The following is a 22279-nucleotide window of genomic DNA, read 5'->3' on the forward strand; positions in this document are numbered from 1 at the left end:
GCCCGTGGAAATAATCCCACCGCTGCAATCTAGGACAGTGTTTCTGTCAATAAGCACAGTCTGGCGGGGTATTTGTGCTCCCACGTTGGCACTAGTGGCAGCAAATTACATGTGCGTGGGCTGGAATAGAATTTCAGCCAATCTGACCGCCAGTCAACACAACTGCTGGCAGCCGCCATTTTAATTGGCAGCCATTTTAAAATGGAAAAAAAACTGCAGAAACTAGACCTTCATTATAAAACAGCAAAAATCTGCCCTGAGGTTTCAGGAACTGATGCTTAGCCATGTCAAATACTGAATGATATCTTATTGCACACCCAATCTATTTAAATTGGTGCACATTCGCTATTAATAAAAATGTAAAAATACAGAAATATGAAAAGTCAGAGGTCAAAACTGTACCAATTAGAAAGCAATAAAGTAACCGTACAAGTGCCACACACCAGGACGGTCTCAAGACAGTCAAGCCATTGATGTATTCTTCATCATTGTGTAAGTTCAGCAATACAATGGTTACTTGGTGCAGTCTCAACACTGTCTAGTGGTGATCACACTTACATTACTAAAACCCTCGGTGCTAAGTGGCCGTCCGAAAATACATCCTTCAGACCCTGCCTTCAGCGTGCTAACGTTCGCCTGCTAATTAGTGTATTCAGCACCACTAGTGTTTCCAGGTGACTGACGATCAAACAACTTACATTTAAAATTCTCAACCCTGTGTTCAAATCTCTCCCTGGCATCTCCTCTACCTAACTGTAACTTCTTTCAGCCTTACAAACCCCTGAGATCTCTGCACTCCTCCAATTCTGGAGAATTAAACACCCTTCCCATTGGTGGCAGTTCTTGCAGCAGCCTATGGCCTCAATCTCTGGAATTCCTTCCCTAAATCTCTTCATCATTCTCTCCTCTAAGTGTCTTGTTAAAACGCACTTGTTTGACTAAATCTTTGGTCACATATTCTAATATCACCTTATGTGGCTCAATGTCAAATTTTGACTGATAATTGCTCCTGGAAAGGGCCTTGTGATGGAGAAAAGCCACAAGTCGGCAGTTGCTGTTTTTCTGAATACTTCCAGAAATCATTATCATTCACCTAGTTTTATCGGAGTGGCTGTAGCCTCATGTGAAATAACATTTGCCAGAGCTATTACCCTCACTTGGAAAATGACCAGCAGTCAGTTTTCATCAATAAGTATAACCTATTACATTGCCACTAATTCCTTCCACTTATAGATCTGAAGATTAACTGTGACCACCACAAAGAAGGGGAAATTTTAACCAGTTGGGTGGATGCAGGAAGCTTGGGTCAGAGGAGACAAAAATGCTGATGTGATTGGATGATAATCTACAAATGTAAATTGTACAAATGTAAAACTAACCCCCACCCCCCTGCTCTAGATGTGTCCTTTCACCACTTGCTCAGGTTAAAATCAAGATCAGTGAAAAGTGGTGGGAGGACAATTGGAGGGTAACTCACTGGCATTTGAACTGTCCACCCACTCAGCTCCAATTGGTGGGTAGCAATACAATCACCCGTGCGGGCATCTATGCTGCTATCAAAATGTAGGAAGAAAATTAAAGGGTTATTTTGGTGAAAGAGTGAAAACAAGCACTAAATTATGCTAATGAGACAAAGCTGTTTGGAAATTTAATCTTAGTACTCAATTTTGGGCCTAATTGCTAAGTGCCTTAATTTGAACTTGCTTGGAAGTGCTAAAATATGGAAAGCTACAGGTTCGGTACTCAAATGCTGACCAGAGGCAATGTTCATGAAGCTGTAAATGTCAGCTTCACACACCCACTTCTACTGAAGGTGTGGAGTTCACTGACTGACGCAATGTCAGCTTTCAGAATGGCTCGCGGACTGAGGGAGAAGGCACACAGGATCTTGGACTTGGTGGCAGAAGTCCAGAGGAAGAGGGATGTTCTCTATCAGCAGTAGGGAAGGAATCCCATTGCCATCCCTAGCAAGATACCAAAGACAAAGTCTCCCTTTCTCCTGGCGACTCCTTCAAGGTGCTCAATAAGGGAGACTAGCACCACACTTTTTCAGTGAAGTCCCCAAAAGTTTTCAGGATGAATGTTGATGGAGTGTTGGTGAAGTCATGACAAAATGTCCCAGAAATTCTTAAATGCTTCAAAGGTTTTCTTCAAATCTCCAGCAGTCAAGTGAATTATAAACGATGAGTATGTGGCAACATCTTGCTATTCAGAGACACTGTTGGAGCAAGTGTTATCTGTTAATTTCCCTTCAGCCTTGTTCATGAGAATAAGTAGGCAATTTATGTGACATTATGGCCAAATGCAGGCAATTGGGACTAGCTTAGTGGTTAAAAAAAAAGGGGTGGCATGAACAAGTTGGGCCGAAGGGCCTGTTTCCATGCTGTAAAACTCTATGACTCTGTTAGCACTTTAATGATCACCTGGCGACAGTTCCTGAAGCAAGCATCAACTTCTTTAGCAAGATGGTGTCAAGCAAAAAATCGGGTTTAAACCAATGCTTCAGTTCAAGAACCCATCTTAGTTAATACAGAGTGCCTAAAGGAGCTGTGAAAAAACACAACACAATACGTTGCATTTCTACTGCACCTTAGAACAGCCTGAAAATGCCTCACAATCACATACAGGTAAGGTGACCTCAGTCAAATGACCTTTCAGCCAGACTTCCAGACAGGCATCTGGTTGTTGAAGGCTGCAATTACCTGAAAGGACAGGCGCAAGCATGAACAATACACATGAAACCTTCTCTATACATCAATGACATTACTCTCTGAAATTACAAGTGCCTCCAGTAAATTGAATTTGAGAAACTGCAGAATGGTCGTAAACAGCACATAAGCCAAGGTCACGGTCATCAAAACATTTCCAAACTCAAACCAGTGTGACTGATTATTAATAGTTCCAGTGCATTCTCAGTCCCTTTTGGTTGGGGTTCAAAAGGAAATTCAAAGTGCACCTTTCTGAAATGATTGTGATGAAAGTCCAATGGGAGTTGGGGGAAATGTCATTCGGAATCAGAAGGTAACATGGCCAACATTCAGTTCATGGCTTGTACCTGCACACTGAGGCTTTGCTCACTCCCTCTGCAATTCCATTACACATTCTTACACCTGGCCAACACAACAGAGGCTTACCCTCTCAGTAATGGCAATGCCAGTGTCGGAGTGACACTTCTTGAACACCAAGCTCTCATCAGAAGCGAAAGGTCAAAGTTCAAAGGTGCAGGGCCCCACTGAAATTAAAACAAACTGAGATGGGAAGAAGGGGTAAAATAACAACTAGGGCAATGTTTCAATTTTTAACAATCTCTGAAATGAAGAAAAGGCTTGGAGGCATTTCACAATTTTGTGATCCTGACAAAGAAGGTGCTGGATAAGACAATGGGATAAGTCATGGCTTCAGTACAATGAGGTTTCAGTATACTGGGGTGGACAAGAATGTAGCATGTGGTATCTTGAGGTTTGGGGAGCAATGGAAGAAAATTAAAAGGTGAAACAATTGCAGAAATACTGATAAATTAGAGAGGCAAGAAAAGCTGTGTGTGAGAAGTCATTCTTAGACTCCTAACACAGTTGCTGCTGCAGCTTTACTTCCACTGTCACAAATGGTAGCATCCATCTTATTTCCCTCGCAGGCAAGATCTTTTTGTATACTTGGAATCTTACAGCATATGAGGCCATTTGGCCCACCATACCTGTGAAAATGCTACCCAATGAGATTCACTCCCCTAGTGCCTTCTCCATAGCCCTGCAACATTTTTCAAACTTCAAAGCTAAACTAGATTATTATCAATTTTCAACTATCAGGTGCGGGTGTGGTTAAAAAACATCCACTGATTGCTTCTAATTTCTGCTTACTCTAAACAATAGATTTCTGCCCTGTGCAATTTATTCTTACATCTTTAATGGTTGCTTAGAAAAGAGAGATGCAACAGATCTTTTTGTAACTACCCTTGGTCCACATTGCTGCCAATAGTTTTATATCTTCAAGAAAGACAATGGCAAAAAACACCATTTAAAAAGCTGACAGAAAGATATCCTGAGGTACAGTCAACCAAACCTGATGTAATTATCTTCATACTGATCAGTGGCAACACTGGGTACAGACAATCAGCCAGCTAATTCCCTTAGCTTTGCTCCCACAGTCTTACAGAATATATATGCCAAGTGATTCAATAACCAAGTATTTCTGACAAGACCCACAGGAGCACTCAATGTAGCTACGAGCAATGGAGATGACTCCAGCCCAGTGGTAGTAAATCCTGTCATTTTCATTGTATGATTTGAATGTCAGTAAATCTCATTCACAGTCTCATATTCCCTCATTAACCAAAGCTATCCAGGGACAGAAATCCTCCCAGTCCTGTCCACCATTTAAGCGGGGAAGGCATATCAGCGCCCTGGTGGGGGGGTGGGGGGGGGGGGGGGGGTGGTAGGGGGCAGGGGGGGTTAAGCATTCCTTGCTTATTGCAATCAGAGGCTGTAATGTCTATCATGTCATTATGGGTGAGGTGAATATATTTGGAAAACAACATTTACATGCAGGCTATTAAACAGATTATCCGCATCCAGGAACACAAAATTTAGCTTTGCAAGTTAGCATCAAAATAGTGGGAAAAAATGGACAATTAAAATATCTTTGAAGTAGAGGAACATAAATTGTTGACTGGAGTTGACTGACCCAGATTGTTAATGGATGTTGCATTCCTTTCTACAGTTATGCCGTCTAGCCTTTGGGAAGACTTGTAATGTATCATTTCTGGACAGCAATGCTACAGAGCCAAGTAGTAATCATTCATTTGGTTTCCGATTAACCTTATGGCTTAGGTAAAGAGCAAGTGACGATCCTAACACTGCAGGAAGGACACATTGAGATTTCAGCACTCTGTCATTTTCAGTTAGAGATAAGAAAGGCCAGTGAAGCTGGATTCAGGCTCCCATTCCTTCACAACCTCTCTGTGAGAATATATCAGCCTGTTGACAAACATAGAGAGATGCAGTTGCCTGAACCAGCCAGCGTATGTCATCTGAGCTCCAAATTGGCCCGAGTTGGTGTTTGAATGAATGTGAATACATTCTAAATTTTTTCTGTATTGGTAAATCTGGTATCTGTGGCCTCTCTCTGGCCCCATCCCTCCTCCATCCCCGTGACAAAATACCATCTTCCCCTACACCCTTTCAAATCGTCTTGTGGCAGCACAGACAAAGATGATTGTACCTATTTAAGCAATGTTGGCAGAGGATCCCCACGGATGCTGGAGCTACCATCTCCCATTTAAGGGCTGTTGTGTACAAGTCAGATTGAGGCAATGCAGGATGAGAGCTGTAGAAAGCAGCGTTATCATAGATATTTATCGTATCAATCCCAGTAATAAACAGAATTGGCAGTGCTGATATATGCTTATCAAAGACAACATGAATCCTCCATTAAGGTCTTGGTTATAAAAGAGTTTCCCCAATCTAGTCTATAGAATTAAGAACGGATCTGTTTGTTTTCCAATATTTCAAAGGTTATCCATTATTAAAGTATATTTAAGTACAAAAAGAATTAAGAGTTCTGCTACATATCAACGGCACCTTCCAAACAGAACCCGTTGCAGACTTCACTGTTCAATTATACAGTTAAATCTACACGGGCAATAAAAGGTCAATCGAAGGGCTTGTTACAGGTCAGCCAGATCAGGTCACCTCAGGCCTGGCCTACCTCCATTGACTCTTGCACCCAGTTTTATTCTGACAGACAGGCAGACAGGATTCTATCCTATTCCCACTGTAGTCCATGGCTGAAGAAGCTCCCAGCAGTGGGTGCCAGTACAATCAGCCCAATGCATTTTATACCCAGATACCAATTTAAGATATTTATATTTCATATTTAAAATATGAAAACTGTAGTGCAATCTTAACCGAAACAGATTCATACTTCTGTGCAGATGGTTTGACCAGATCTGTGGGTGTGTGCGCCGGCCAGTGGGTTATATACTGTTGGACAATCTTTCTCTAAGGATTACTAGAACTTCAGCCCATTAAGGTTACAAACTCCTTCTACACCCTCTTCCCCTTCCCCCCACCCAGTAACAGAACAGAATTAGAGACCATTACATTTAGCCCCATGACTGCAACCTTCCAGAGCATCTTGTTGAAGGTCAATATGAAAGGTCAATCCCAAAGAGCTACATTTTTGGCATTTCCACAGGAATCCTTCATTTTGCTGGTTATAACCATATTGCTTTTAAACGGGTGCCGATTCGGAAAAGTCCAAACGGACCAGGACTCAATTCTAACAAATAGAACTTTCCTTCCATTTTGCCAGTACTATTGCCTCAGACATACTCCTTCCAGTCAATATTGAGGATACAAGTTAGTAGTTTGATGAGGAAATCCAGAAGAGCTGGAATTCCGAGTGTTGTGAGGGTTACACCACCGTATTCCGCTGTCCATATGAAGGCAGTACAGTCCCTGGCTTTAGGGAGAACTCCGAAAGATACTCGGGGTTCTCTGCTACAATAGGCTTGATGCGTCCGTTCTGCTTGTAAAAAAACTTTGTACCATACTCCTGCAGGTACTCAGGGTTGTGCATGGCGGTTTTGGGTGGGTAACTGTGGTTCCAGTAGTCAGGATTGTCAAAGGCCTTGTCAACGTTTTCTGATATGGCGATCTTATCCTGCAGGTATTCCGGATTTTCAACCACATTGACAAAAGTGTTGAGATAGAGGGGTTCATTCACGTACTCCTCCTCTGTGGTCTGCTGCCCCTCTGGGACATTATGGTACTCTGGGTTGTCCAATGCATGGACGTCGCCATTTTTCCGAAGAGTAGCAAATGGGTTCTCCTCCACTGGGTTCAGGTATTCTGTGAAAAAATCAATGAAATCATTACAACTCTGCACATTCTCATCGAAAAAACGGACACCTTTCCCATCCTCTCTCTATCTCAAAGCTCTTGGCAGCCAATGAAACCTTTGAAGTATCCATGATGTGGAGATGCTGGCGTTGGACTGGGGTAGGCACAGTAACGCTCCGAAAGCTCGTGCTGCCAAATAAACCGGTTGGACTTTAACCTGGTGCTGTGAAACTTCTTACTGTGCCTTTGAAGTATGCTTACAGTTTGTAATGTAGGAAATGTGGCAGCCAATTTTCACACAACAAGCTCCCAGCAAACAACAATGAGGTAATGACCAGATACTTTGGTTTAGTGATGTTGTTTGAGGGATAAATATTGGACAGAATTTCAGAAAGTACTTCCCCTTTCTTCTTTGAAACAGTGCCATGGGATTTTTTTATATCCTCCTGAATGAGAAGATAGGTTCTCAGTTTAGCATCTCATCTGAAGGATGCCACATTGGACAGTGGGTAACAACTTCCTCAGTAATGCCCTGGAGTGCCAGCTTAGACTTTGTGCTGGGGTTTCTGTAGTTTGATTTGAAATCGCAACATTGGCAACTTGGGTGCAAGCTAACCTAAATCATATCCAGCATCTGCTTTCTAAATAGCACAGAGAATCTAAGAAAGTTAATAGCTACTCTGCTAGGAGGAAAGATGGCCAATTCTGATAATGCTTCCAGCCTAGCATTTACAGACTGCATCTCTGCCAACTCATTCCAAACATTTACCAGCCTCTGAGTGGTTTCCTTATTAAATACCTGATTTGATTTCATTCTTCACTTATTTACTTTTGATCTCATCACAATAATTGGCAAATAGTAAGAGGAGTAGACCCTTCAGCCTGGTGACAGTGTTCTATATTCACTTTGGTTCTGGCTGATTTGACCCATCCTAACTTCATCTATTCATCTCGCTTCTGTGATCCTTAGTAGCCTTGTTGAACAAAAATTCCAGATTTCCGCTATGTGTGTGAGGAATTGCTTCCTGATATCACTCCTGAATGGCCTGACTCTAATTATAAAGCTCTGCCCCCCAACTTTTGGATTCCCCAAAGAACATTAAAGAGGGATGAGATGGGGATTGGCAGAGCAAAGGCAAACTGACAAATTGACAGAGGGTGGGGAATATGTGAAAAACAGTCCTCAGGAAGCCTCAACTTCCCAATGGTGGTTCCTCCATATTTTCCCGTTCCTACTGGGCCTGCCAGAGGAGTAACATGAAGCTGCTTTCACCCTTATGATGAGAAGCCACGAGGACCACTTTAATGGAGTTAAAAATATACTGATGTAAATACGCTGCCCTTTTACCCTATTGTACAAAGTCAAAATCTCCTCCATTCTATGCAATACTAGTAATGAATATGTTCATCTTTTTGTACAAATGCCTCTGTCCACAATTATTAGTTCGGAGTTAATAGTTTCATCATTTGAAAGCAACAAGAGTTTGAAGCCCAGTTGAACTCAGAAACTCCCTCTAGAAATGGGACTATGATGCATCTGTGGTCGCATTACTGGCAAACCTTCAACATAAATATTGATTCAATAGCACCCTTTAATGTTAAGGTGCTGTGGCTGATTCAGAACATTAAGTACACAAAGACTTTACAGAGAATTTACAGCATGGAAACAGGCCATTGAACAACAACCTACATTTACATAGCACTTATCATGCACTTAAACATAACAAAGTGCTTCACGCTGGGGGGCAATGATGCAGTGATTAAAATTTGGGATACGCAAGAGATCAGAATTAGAGGAGAACAGGGATCTGGAAGGAATGTAAAGCTGGAAGAGGTTCCAGAGATAGGGAGGAATGAGGTCATAGAGTATAAGGCATAGATGAGAGTTTTAAAATGGAGATGTTACAGGTCGTCAAACACAGGAGTGATCAGTAAACAGCACATGGTGCAAGTTAAGATATGGGAGGCGGGGTTTTTGATGACTTCTGATTTATTCAAGAGATGGACCAGAGAAGAATGCATTGGAATATCCAAGTCTAGATGTAGCAGAGCTATGGATAAAGGTTTCAGTAGCAGATGGTCTGAGGTGGGTTGAGTTGGGCAATGGAAATAGACAGGCTCAATGATGGGCTGGATAAGTGGTCAGAAGCTCATCTGGGGTCAAGCACAACTCCAAGATTATGAATTGCTTGGTTCAACCGCAGATAGTTGTCAGGGAGACGGTGGCCCGGGAACAGATTTTGTGGCTGTAATGGCAGCTTCTTGTGGCCATTTGTGCATGCATGTATAGAAGCAAACTTAAATAAACCAATTCAGTGAGTACTTCACTTTCATGTGACACACAGGACGAGATCTTCCAGCAGTGCTTGTGCCAAGACCTGAGGTTAACGGACCTTTACGTGGTCCTGTTCCAGCCGCTACGATTCCTGTGGCAGGTGCAACGGGTAAATTCCACCATAGTCTCTTTTATTCTTCAAAAATACTACACTTTGCCAATAAGGTGGGATTGTGGGTCCCCTCACTGGACAAATTTTGGCTGGAGAAGCTTCCAGCAAACAAGCAGAGGAATTGTGAAGTTTTCTTTTGCTCGGAAATAGGTTTAAAAACCTGGGCCATAATTCTCCAGCCATCCAAGCTGGTGGGATTCTCCAGTCCCACTAGCAGTGCACCCCTGTATGCGGGTTTCCTGCTGGAGTGGGGTGACATAAATGGGAATTCCCATTGACAGCAGCGGGACTTGAGAATCCTGTCGCTAGCAAACAATGCGCCACCTTCCACTGGAGGGAAACATGTGGCTGGGAGGCCAGAGAATCTCGTCCCACATCTTTGAGAAAAGGCTGTTTGTGCATGAAGGTGGACTAACTTACAAAGATGAGTGCATCAATAGGTATTTATGGGAATCTGGGAAGAGTACAGCATTGACTGAGAGTCTTTTGGTGCACATGTGGAGGGGCTCAAGATGTTTTTTCTTGCTAATAATATCCTCAAATTTCCAGCTGTAAATCAGGTAGTGGGGGAAAGGAAAAAGGCAGTAGTTTTGACCGAAGCAGGTCTAGACGTGTATGAAATACAGAGAATTTATTTGCCCTAGTAAAGCCAAAAGGCACACTGCTGTCAGACATTTTAGTGTAAGCTTGAGCAGCACAAGGTGTTGGAGATTGTTGAAAGCTATCAGTTTACAACAAGCAACCAGTTGCCCAGGGAGGACATTGGCAAGTTTATCGTGGCTTTGAAAAAGCTGTCCATCCAGTCTAACGTTTCAGGAGACCGCATTTGTGTGGGGTTTAAAAAGTGAAACCATTCGTAGGACATGGTGACATTGCCAAAGTTAACTTTCCACTTATCAAACTGCATTATCATTGTCGTTGGCAGAACATGATTCGAGAGAACTCAGAGTTAACAACTGATAGTCATCTGCTGAAGGAAATAAGATGCAGCTGAGTCAGCAGAAGGCCCCAGCGACAGCAGTTAGACTAAAATGTACTTTACTGGTGTTTCTGATGTTACTGGTGTTTAGGCCAACATTGGGCATGGAATTGTCCATTTGTGAAGGCAGTATGCTACAGCTGCAAGAAGGAATGTTATTGTGCCGAAGCATGTCAAAATAATGTCAATAGAGAAAACCCTGGCTGAAGGAATTGGCAGTTACTGTATATGGTTGTCAAACAGCAACAGGTCAATGAGGGGTCAGTTGAGACCCACACAATCTGAAGCACAAATGGAAATCCACAGGGCATCGCAGTCCAAGTACTGTTAATTAGATGGAGCTCTGGGAAACATGGAGGTCAACACGGTGCACCAGGTAGCATGATTCCTGAATCACTAAACTGTGAAATGTCAAGTCACCATCAACTGGAGAATTCACACATAGAATTACAAAGTTATGGAGGACAGAAAATTCCCATAATGGGAATTCACTTACAAAGAGCAATGTGCAACATTGCCCATCTTTGTGAAGAGTGAAAAACCAGCCTTGTTACGAAGAAACTGGTTCACAGTTAAATTGCAGTGAGCTTTTTTGTGTAGAAACAAAACTGACAATCAGTAAGGGTAGGCAACAACACCTCCTCCATGTTCATCCTCAATACTAGTGCCCCACAAGGCTGTGTTCTCAGCCCCCTACTATACTCCTTATACACCAATGACTGCGCTGCCAAATTCCCCTCCAATTCGATTTTCAAGTTTGCTGATGACACCACCATAGTGGGTCGGATCTCAAACAATGAGGAGACAGAGTACAGGAATGAGATAGAGAATCTGGTGAACTAGTGCGGCAAGAATAATCTCTCCCTCAATGTCAACAAAACGAAGGAGACTGTCATCGATTTCAGGAAGTGTAAAGGAGAACATGCCCCTGTCTACATCAATGGGGACGAAGTAGAAAGGGTCGAGAGCTTCAAGTTTTTAGGTGTCCAGATCACCAACAACCTGTCCTGGTACCCCCATGCTGACACGACAGTTACGAAAGCTCACCAACACCTCTACTTTCTCAGAAGATTAAGGAAATTTGGCATGTCAGCTATGACCCTCACCAATTTTTACAGATGCACCATAGAAAGCATTCTTTCTGACTGTATCACAGCTTGGTATGGCTCCTGCTCTGCCCAAGACCACAAGAAACTACAAAAGGTCGTGAATGTTGCCCAATCCATCACGCAAACCAGCCTCCCATCCATTGACTCTGTCTACACTTCCCGCTGCCTCGGCAAAGTAGCCAGCATAATTAAGAACCCCATGCACCCCGGACATTCTCTCTTCCACCTTCTTCCGTTGGGGAAAAGATACAGAAGTCTGAGGTCACGTACCAACCGACTCAAGAACAGCTTCCTCCCTGCTGCCGTCAGATTTTTGAATGGACTTACCTTGCATTAAGTTAATCTTTCTCTACACCCTAGCTATAACTGTAATACTACATTCTGCACTGTTTCGTTTCCTTCTCTATGAACGGTATGTTTTGTCTGCATAGCGCACAAGAAACAATAGTTTTCACTGTATGTTAATACATGTGACAATAATAAATCAAAATCAAATCAAATCAAAGCAAAGACAGCTCAGGATGACACGATCACCAAATACTCTCATGCGTTCAGTGAAACTGGCAAACTGATTCAAGGATATAAGGCCAACTCACAGGGTCAGAGTACATCACCAAAAAGATTAATCCTCTCCACGAGGATTAGATGCTGTGATCTCTCAGGCGGTACGCCCTCAGTGCCAGTGAGTGAAATTATGTTCAGATAGAATGAAATGCCTTGTCTTTGATTTTTGGAGTACGACGATTTCATAAATAATTGGATAGTTTTACAATCAGAACTGATCACGATCTAGCGATGGCTGTTTTAAATCCAAAATCTCCAGCCCATTTTGGTGCCGTCTGAATACAGAGATGGGCTTTGATTTTTGTTCGTTGCTCAGCACGGCTGAGTATGATCAGAAGATCATTGGAATGACAATGCAATGTCTAGATTACCATTCCTATCTAAGGTAGAGCCAAACAGGGAAGATATATTTTTCTTTTCATATATGTAGACAGCAGATGACGTTGCTTGAACCTGTACTGGCAAGAATATATGATTATATTGCAAATGGGTGGCCAACAGAGATTTAGAAATCAGGCCATTATCATGTGTAAGAATGAGATGTCTGTTGATGAAGGTTGTGTTATGTGGGGATCCAGAGTTGTAATTCCTGAAAGGTACAGATTGCAGTTGTTATGTGATCTTTATGATCAACACTGGGGAATGAGCTTGACAAGGAGTCCAGCAAGAGGCTATCTTTGGTGGCCAAGGTTAGATAGGGACATAAAAAGACACAATGAAAGAATGTAGACCACGTCAAACAGTAGAGAAGAAGCTGTCATTAGTGGAAATGGCCAGCTAGACTGTGGCACAGGCTGCTCATAGATTGTGCAGAATTTGAAGGGTAACAGCGATTTATTGTGATAAACAGCCAAAGTCGGTTCCCACAGAAAGTCGTGTCCAATAACGAACCTCAGTTTTGTTCAGAAGACACTAAGAAGTCTCACAACACCAGGTTAAAGTCCAACAGTTTATTTGGAATCACGAGCTTTCTGATTCACCTGAGGCAGGAGCAGAGCTCCGAAAGCTCGTGATTCCAAATAAACCTGTTGGACTTTAAGCTGGTGTTGTGAGACTTCTAAGTGTGCCCACCCCAGCCCAACGCCGGCATCTCCACATCCTGTTCAGAAGAGTTTGCAAAATTTATGAAAATGAATGGGGTTAAACACATTGGGCGGGATTTTCCGGCTGCCCTCGCCCCGAAATTGGAGAATCCCACCCGAGGTCAAAGGACTGTTCCATGGTCCGCCCCTCGCCCGCTCCGATTCCTGTGGTGGGCGGAACAAGAAAATTCACCCCATTATTCCATTGTATCAACTTGCTTCAAATAGAGCAGCAAAGTGTAGAGTACAAATGAAGTGCTGTCTGGTTAAGAAAATACTTGGTACAAATTGGAAGAAATATCAGTTGTCATCGAATCACAAATTTTCTTTATTTCTCGGAATTCACCTCACAGCAATACTGGCAGAATACCAATCAAATTGTTCCTTAGAAGACAGTCTGGGCTGAGGTTTTCATTGCTGAAACCACACCTAGCTCAATCAGTGGAACAACAAACCAGTCAGAGAGTCACAAGAGTCGGAGCCACAAACTGCACATGCGCAGAAAAAGCACAACAAAACCTACTCTCCCTGGGCTAGATACAGCCTCCCCCACAGACACGGGGACCCCCCACAAAATCACTGACCCCCCTTATTGCCCGTCCCCAGACCCCCTTGCACATGGCCCTTCTCATCACACCCCTGGCTCTAATTGCTGAATGACATCGCCCTCTCTCTCTCTCTCTGCCCTGATCATCACAGAGGCACATTCCACCCCCCCCCCCCCCAACCCACCCCCCACCCCCCCGCCCCACCAGCACACCTGCAAGTACTGACTTGGCTTCCCCTCCATGGTTACAAGGCAAATTGCATTAAACTTGCCGGTCAACAAAACGAACGAGATTGTCATCGACTTCAGAAAGCGTAAAGGAGAACATGCCCCTGTCTACATCAACGGGGACAAAGTAGAAAGGGTCGAGAGCTTCAAGTTTTTAGGTGTCCAGATCACCAACAACCTGTCCTGGTCCCCCCATGCCGACACTATCGTTTAGAAAGCCCACCAACATCTCTACTTTCTCAAAAGACTAAGGAAATTTGGCATGTCAGCTCTGACTCTCACCAACCTTTACAGATACACCATAGAAAGCATTCTTTCTGGTTGTATCACAGCTTGGTATGTCCCCTGCTCTGCCCAAGACCGCAAGGAACTACGATAGATCGTGAATATTGTCCAATCCATCACCCAAACCAGCCTCCCATCCATTGACACTGTCTACACTTCACGCTGCCTCGGCAAAGCAACCGGCATAATTAAGGACCCCACGCACCCCGGACATTCTTCCACCTTCTTCTGTCGGGAAAAAGATACAAAAGTCTGAGGTCATGTACCAACCAACTTAAGAACAGCTTCTTCCCTGTTGCCATCAGACTTTTGAATGGACGTACCTTGCATTAAGTTGATCTTTCTCTACACCCTAGCTTTGACTGTAACACTACATTCTGCACTCTCTCCTTTCCTTCTCTCCAAATGATATGCTTTGTCTGTTTAGTGACCAAGAAACAATAATTTTCACTGTATACTAATACATGTGACAATAATAAATCAAATCAAATCAAAAGAATGCTCTAACGGGCGACTGACTTTCTGAAACTGCCTGCAGATGATCTTCCCTAACAAGGGAGAGCTCCATAAAAACCCCAAGGATGGACTGACAGGCATACAGAGCAGACAAATGACCTCAAAGAAGATAGCACCCAGATTTTCGGATGAAGATTTTTCCAGGTTGCTGGAGGCAGCGGAGGCAAGGTGGGACATCCTTCGCCCTCCCAGCAGAATGCTGTCCCAGGGGAAGGGATGGAAACGCAGCCTGGAAGGCAGTGGCAGCATGCCTAGGTGCCAGGACACTGGCCAGGGAAACCAGGAAGCAGTGCCGAAAGAAACTGAATGACCTAATCCGGGCAGCAAGCACAAGTGTTTAACCTCATCTAGCATCTTCCCCCAAATGATCCCCAGATCCCCTCGTCCCCTGCATGCTTCCAGCCCCTGATCCCCAAGCACCTCTCTCTTCCCCCCAAGAGTATCACAACCCTTGCCCTCTGAGGGCCACCCCCCGATACCCTGCAGGACTTGTGCCATCAGATTTTACATGGCTCCTTCTGTCCCCACAGGAGAAGAATGCCTATAATTGCCAGGAGAGGGCAAAGACAGGGGGATAGTGAGTCTCGCCCCCTTTGAGGAGCGCGCACTGGAGCTTGTGGGAGAGGAAGGGACCATTAGAAGTGAATTACCAATCCTCCACTCGTTGGAGATATCTGAAGTAAGTTGCACGCAGCCCAGATTCCTCTCCCTCCCTTGCACTTAGTCTTGCGTCCTGTGCTGCAGGAAGGGACCCCCAACCCACCTGGGTCATCTGACATCGTGGCCCCCACTGCTGCTCCCACCCATCCTGCCCCTGACAGCTTGGAAGACTCCTCAGAGGAAGCGGGTGAAGGGACCTCCGAGGCCGGCACCAGTTTTACGTCAGCTTCCATCTCGCAATTCACCATCCCAGAGACTCTCATCGGTGGGTCATGTTAGTGCCGAGGCATCTGGGTCACTCTCTGGTTCAGACGACACATCTGCTGGTGTACATCGGTTGGAGGAGGGAACGTTCGAGGCCTCTGGCACGCGGGGTCCTGCTGGAATCGAAGGCTCAGCAGGCCCCAGGCTGCATGCTGAGCCTCTGAGGTCACTTCTCCCTCAGCTGTTGGAGATGCAACAACAGAGCCAGGGAATGCAGGAGGGGCTGACGGCCACACTGGACCGACTGCGAGGCTACTGGGAGGAGTCCCAAAGCTTTCAGGCAGACCAGCTATTGCCTGTCTTGCATGGTTCCCAGGCCAACACTGCAAGGGTGGCGTCGGCAGTGGAAAGCCTGGGGCAGGGAATCCGTACCATGAGTGGCAGGGGCCAAGCGATGGCTGAGTCACAGCAGGCCACAGCTGAGGGCCTCAACAGGCTTCTCGAGATTTTGCGGCCCATGGCTGAGAGGCTCAAGAGCTTGCAGGCGATCCAGCGGGACAGCACTGAGACACGCTGGGCTATGGCTTCAGCGCTTGAGAACGTGGCCCAGTCACAAAGGGTCATGGCTGAGGGGCTGCAGAGCGTGGCCCAGTCTCAGAGGGCACTTGCTGCTGCCATTGACAGGTGGCCCCCCCCGACTCAGAGGGCCATCGCAGAGGGCTTGCTATGGCAAGAACGTAGGTGGTCCTCCAGGGCCAGGTGACGTTGGAGCTTCTGGAGCTCGCTGCAGAAACACCACCATCCCATGGAGTGACCCAGGGTCCCACAGGAACCCCAAGGAAGAGGAATGGGCTCAAGCCTGAGCCGGGGCCTTCCACCCAGGAGACTGTGGTAATGGCTACACCTCCTGACTCCCTCCCCTTCTTGACAATGGGGAATCTCAGGGGCAGAGGGATGAAGAGGGTGGCATAGATACGTCCCTGACATCTGGAAGCCGGCCAGGGTCCTCAAGGTCTCGGCCCTCCAGAGGACGCTTACCAAGGGCATCACAGGCAATGGGACAAGGTAGGCAGCTGGCCACCTCCACCTCCAATGTACATCCTGGGGAGACACCGAGACATAATGGTAGGCCAGGTAAAGTTAAGAAGTTGTAGCGGCACTAAGATAGCACGTTGAAGGAGAACACTAGTTAGATAGAATATTTAGGCAATTTAAAGTCTCACTTTCACATGTTTTGATATTTTCACTTCTTTTGAAGGCACGTTTCTTGGCACCAATAAATATTATTGACATCTGTGACTAATTTGTCTTTAATTAGCCTCCAATAGGAATGAATTTACCCTAACGATCGCCGGAGGGACCCTGCACGTCGATGGCAGTGGGCGGCGGCCCATCAGCGCACTGCTACTGTGAAGATCAAGGCACTCACATCTTTCATTGGCTACAGCGGGTGGCTTGCATTGGCAGTGACTTACAACATCTGCCATGGCATTCCCAGAACACAGGAGATTTTCTCCTTCTGCCCTGAGGCCCTGCATGGAGTTTACCTACCATCCAGATGTGGGCCCAGGTGCCAGCATGCATGAGGAGCTCAGGTAGGAGTCAAACCAGTTTGCACCAGGGCGTCGTCACAATGGCGAGTCATCATCACCCTCCTGCCTGCCACAGAAACTCACTAACACAGCGTACCCAGGCCCACCACTCTGGTGTTAAAATGTTGCAGGAGATTGTAGGACTGCACGGAGGGGTGGGGGGTGGTGGCTGGAATCCACGTTCCGCTAGTGGGGTTGCCCGGTGACACAGTGGTCAGCACTGCTGTCTCACAGCACTCAGGGAGGTGAGCTGGGACGAGTGGGAGTGAAGCTCGCTCATTACATTGTGATAACTGCAAAAAAATGCAAATTGACATTCCGCCTGTTTTGGGCGGGGGTCCCGATCATGCCGATTGTTTTTGGTGATAAAATGGGAATGGGCGCGGAAACAGGCGCCATTCCCGTCAGTCGCAATTTTACGACTTTTTCCCGCCGCAAAAGGGGCGTGATGAGGTCATAAAATTCCTCCCCATATGTTAACCTTCTAACCACTCTGTGAAATGATGTTTCTCCTAAATTTTCTTCCTGAAGTTATTACAATCTTTTTAATGGACTCTGGATTTGCACTCAACCATATCTATTCTAAAGAAAAGAGACCCAGCCTGGTCAAGCTTTCCTGATAGCTCTAACCTCTCCTTTCGAGTCTCATCTATGTAAATCTTTATTCCAATTTCTCTGATGGCTCTATATCCTTTTCTCAAAACGAAAACCTGAGCTGCTTCAAGTCTGACCAAGTTTCTGTCTAAGTTTACAAGAACCTCTCTGCATTTGGATTCTATTTCACTCACAATAAACTCTGGAGCACTGCATTTTTCATGGCTCTGTGAACATGGGGAGCTATCTTTAGTGACTTGTGAATCTGTAACCCGAAACCCTTTCAGGTTACTGCGTCAGTAATGAACATGGCTGGTGTGAAGGTCCTCTTATTGTCACTTCAGGGATATTTTGGCAAGTTTTGTATTCTTAAGTAACAAAATCTGGAGTCAACACTTCTTCAGGGGATAAAAGGAAGGACAATACACATGGCAAATCCAAAAAATAGAATATTTACCCACCTGCACGTGATAGTTTGACCTTAGCATCTGTCTTGGGTGGTCTTGTAAGTGTACGATCCTCCTGGGCTGTACCCACTCGCTCACTAACCCCTAGGATAAGGTTGAGAATGGTATTATTAATATAGATGTGAGCTGTGACAATTATATTGTCCCTGTTTATTTACTCCATAACCATCTATTTCTGACTAAGCCTTGGGCCTAGAATTAATCAGACAGCAACAACTTGCATTTATGGAGCACTTTTATTCCAGTAAGCCATCCCAACTAGAATTTTATATAGCAATTTTAAAGTAGTAAAATGGTCAAAGGCTCTTCATGGGAGAGTTATCAGACTAACTTTGACACTGAGCCGCATAAGAAGATATTAGGACAGATAACCAAAAAACCTATAGAGATTTCAGGAAAGACATTCAGAACTTTTGGCCTTGAGGTCTGACGGCACAACTGGCAATGGAAAGGGAGCAGAGATGCGGAACATAGTGTGGTGAAGCTAATTAGAGATTGATAAAATCACACATCCATTGAAATGTAGCCATGCTCTTTTGGCTTGTTCACACTGTAGAACGGTTACAGCATGGATGGATATCATTTGACCCATTGGCTGGAATTTTTCTGGGGCACGCCCGCCCCGATTTGGGGGGTGGACAAGGCTCGGAAAACGGCATTTTCCACTGGCCTCGGGCGGGATTGTATGAACCTCGGGCGGACGTGCCATTAAAATTCCGCCCATTGTGTCGACGCTGGTCCTCTGAAGGAGTAATTCACCTTGTGCCAATGAGTTATTAAAGTGAGATTTCCTTAAATTCAAGACTAACTGCCTTCCCTCTTGCATAGGGAATGTTGATGTTCAGCTTGACTGGAATGTGACATGCAGCAACAAATCAAACCGTGACTTTTCCCTGCTGCTCCCTCATTGCAGCTACATTGCTCAAGTTAAGGTACCACCATAGGAGCAGAGAGACTATCACACTGGTCTCAGCATTGGTCATTCTTCAACTCCTTTGAGCAATCGACCATATAGGATCACTGGCAGCAGGACTATGTGTGAGGGCCCTCAGAAACCATGGACATACCTTAAAGGCTAACCAATGCACAAAGTTTCAAAGAAAGCAAGGACACAACTCTGGCAGCAATAGTTGCCAAACTTGGTGGAAGATGTGAGAAACTTGTTGATCTAACTGCTACATGTCAGCATTGATCTCGCTAGAAGCAGTCGATCTGTCTCCAGATTTGCAGATGACACAAAGCTGGGTGGGAGGGTGAGCTGTGAGGAGGATGCAGAGATCCTTCTGTGTGATTTGGACAAGTTGAGTGAATGGGCAAATGATTGGCAGACACAGTATAATTTGGAGAAATGTGAGGTTAACCTCTTCAGGAGCAAAAACAGAAAGGCAGATTACTATCTGAATGGCTATAAATTAGAAGAGAGGAATGTGCAACGAGACATGGATGTCCTCGTACACCAGTCACTGAAGGTAAGCATGCAGCTGCAGCAGGCAGTGAAGAAGGTAAATGGTATGTTGGGTCTTCATAGCCGAGAGGATTCGAGTACAGGAACAGGGATGTCTTAATGCAATTATGCAGGGCCTCGGTGAGGTCACATCTGGAATATTGTGTACTGTTTTGATCTCCTTATCTGAGGAAGGATGCTCAGTGGGAGTGAAGAGAAGGTTTACTAGACTGATTCCTGGGATGGCGGGACTGACTTATGAGGAGAGATTCAGTTGGTTAGGATTGTATTAGAAATCTACAAAAGTGTAACAGGACTAGACAGGGTAGATGCAAGGATGTTCCCGATGGTAGGGGTGTCCAGAACCAGAGATCACAGTCTGAGGATACAGGGTAGACTGTTTAGGATAGAGATGAGGAACTGTTTTCACCCAGAGAGTGGTCAGCCTATGGAATTCGTTACTAATGAACAAAGAACAAAGAAAATTACAGCACAGGAACAGGCCATTCGGCCCTCCAAGCTTGCACCAACCATGCTACCCGACTTAACTAAAACCCCCTACCCTTCCGGGGACCATATCCCTCTATTCCCATCCTATTCATGTATTTGTCCAGATGCCCCTTAAAACTCACTATCGTATCTGCTTCCACTACCTCCCCCGCCAACGTGTTCCAGGCACCCACCATCCTCTGTGTAAAAAATCTGCCTCGTACATCTCCTTTAAACTTTGTGCCTCGCACCTTAAACCTATGTCCCCTAGTAATTGACTCTTCCACCCTGGGAAAAAGCTTCTGACTATCCACTCTGTCCATGCCTCTCATAATCTTGTAGACTTCTATCAGGTCACCCCTCAACCTCCATCGTTCCAGTGAGAACAAACCAAGTTTCTCCAACCTCTCCTCATAGCTAATGCCCTCCATCCCAGGCAACATCCTGGTAAATCTTTTCTGTACCCTCTCCAAAGCCTCCACATCCTTCTGGTAATGTGGCGACCAGAATTGAACACTATATTCCAAGTGCAGCCTAACTAAGGTTCTATAAAGCGGCAACATGACTTGCCAATTTTTAAACTCAATACCCCGGCCGATGAAGGCAAGCATGCCGTATGCCTTCTTGACTACCTTCTCCACCTGCGTTGCCTCTTTCAGTGACCTGTGTACCTGTACACCCAGATCCCTTTGCCTATCAATACTCTTAAGGGTTCTGCAATTTACTGTATATTTCCTTTTTGTATTAGATCTTCCAAAATGCATTACCTCACATTTGTCCGGATTAAACTCCATCTGCCACCTCTCTGCCCAAGTCTCCAACTGATCTATGTCCTGCTGTATCCTCTGATGGTCCTCATCGCTATCCGCAATTCCACCAACCTTTGTGTCGTCCGCAAACTTACTAATCAATCCAGTTACATTTTCCTTCAAACCATTTATATATATTACAAACAGCAAAGGTCTCAGCACTGATCCCTGATGAACACCACTTGTCACAGCCCTCCATTCAGAAATGCACCCTTCCACTGCTACCCTCTGTCTTCTTTGACCGAGCCAATTTTGTATCTACCTTGCCAGCTCACCTCTGATCCCATGCGACTTCACTTTCTGCAGCAGTCCGTCATGAGGGACCTTGTCAAAGACCTTACTGAAGTCAATGTAGACAACATCCACTGCCCTACCTTCATCAATCATCTTGGTTGCTTCCTCGAAAAACTCGATCAAGTTAGTGAGACATGACCTCCCCTTCACAAAACCATGTTGCCTCTCACTAATACGTCCATTTATTTCCAAGTGGGAATAAATCCTGTCTCGAAGAATCCTCTCCAATAATTTCCTTACCACTGATGTAAGGCTCACCGGCCTGTAATTATCTGGATTATTCTTGCTACCCTTCTTCAAAAAGGAACAACATTGGCTATTCTCCAATCCTCTGGGACCTCCCCTGTAGTCATGATGTGGAGATGCCGGCGTTGGACTGGGGTGAACACAGTAAGAAGTCTCACAACACCAGGTTAAAGTCCAACAGGTTTATTTGGTAGCAAATACCATAAGCTTTCGGAGCACTGCTCCTTCGTCAGATGGAGTGGAAATGTGCTCTCAAACAGTGCAAACTGACAAAATCAAGTTGCAGAATACTGATTAGAATGCGAATCCTACAGCCAGCCAGGTCTTAAAGGTACAGACAGTGTGGGTGGAGGGAACATTAAACACAGGTTTAAAGAGATGTGTATTGTCTCCAGACAGAACAGCTAGTGAGATTCGGCAAGCCCAGGAGGCAAGCTGTGGGGGTTACTGATAATGTGACATAAATCCAACATCCCGGTTTAGGCCATCCTCATGTGTGCGGAACTTGGCTATCAGTTTCTGCTCAGCAACTCTGCACTGTCGTGTGTCGTGAAGACTTGCCTCCTGGGCTTGCAGAATCTCACTAGCTGTCCTGTCTGGAGACAATACACATCTCTTTAACCTGTGTTTAATGTTCCCTCCACCCACATTGTCTGTACCTTTAAGACCTGGCTGGCTGTAGGATTCGCATTCTAATCAGTACTCTGCAACTTGATTTTGTCTGTTTGCACTGTTTGAGAGCACATTTCCACTCCATCTGACGAAGGAGCAGTGCTCCGAAAGCTTATGGTATTTGCTACCAAATAAACCTGTTGGACTTTGACCTGGTGTTGTGAGACTTCTTACTGGGACCTCCCCTGTAGCCAGTGAGGATACAAAGATTT

At 45.1% G+C, this 22279-nt stretch overlaps 1 protein-coding gene across 5 annotated transcripts in view; it reads right to left on the reverse strand.

The window, feature by feature from the left end:
* Positions 1-5334: 5334 nt before the first annotated feature.
* LOC144503876 (receptor tyrosine-protein kinase erbB-4-like) overlaps positions 5335-22279 on the reverse strand; it is a 1146325-nt gene continuing 1129380 nt past the window's right edge. For all 5 annotated transcript variants that reach the window (XM_078228891.1, XM_078228890.1, XM_078228889.1 and 2 more), the window contains 2 exons: positions 18108-18197; positions 5335-6848 (listed from right to left, as the gene is read on the reverse strand). In XM_078228891.1, the coding sequence (XP_078085017.1) occupies positions 6412-6848; positions 18108-18197 (527 nt within the window). In that variant the 3' untranslated portion in view covers positions 5335-6411. The remainder of the gene's footprint in view (positions 6849-18107; positions 18198-22279) is intronic.

This window comes from Mustelus asterias, chromosome 14 (genome assembly GCF_964213995.1).
Source record: "Mustelus asterias chromosome 14, sMusAst1.hap1.1, whole genome shotgun sequence".
NCBI lineage: Eukaryota > Metazoa > Chordata > Chondrichthyes > Carcharhiniformes > Triakidae > Mustelus > Mustelus asterias.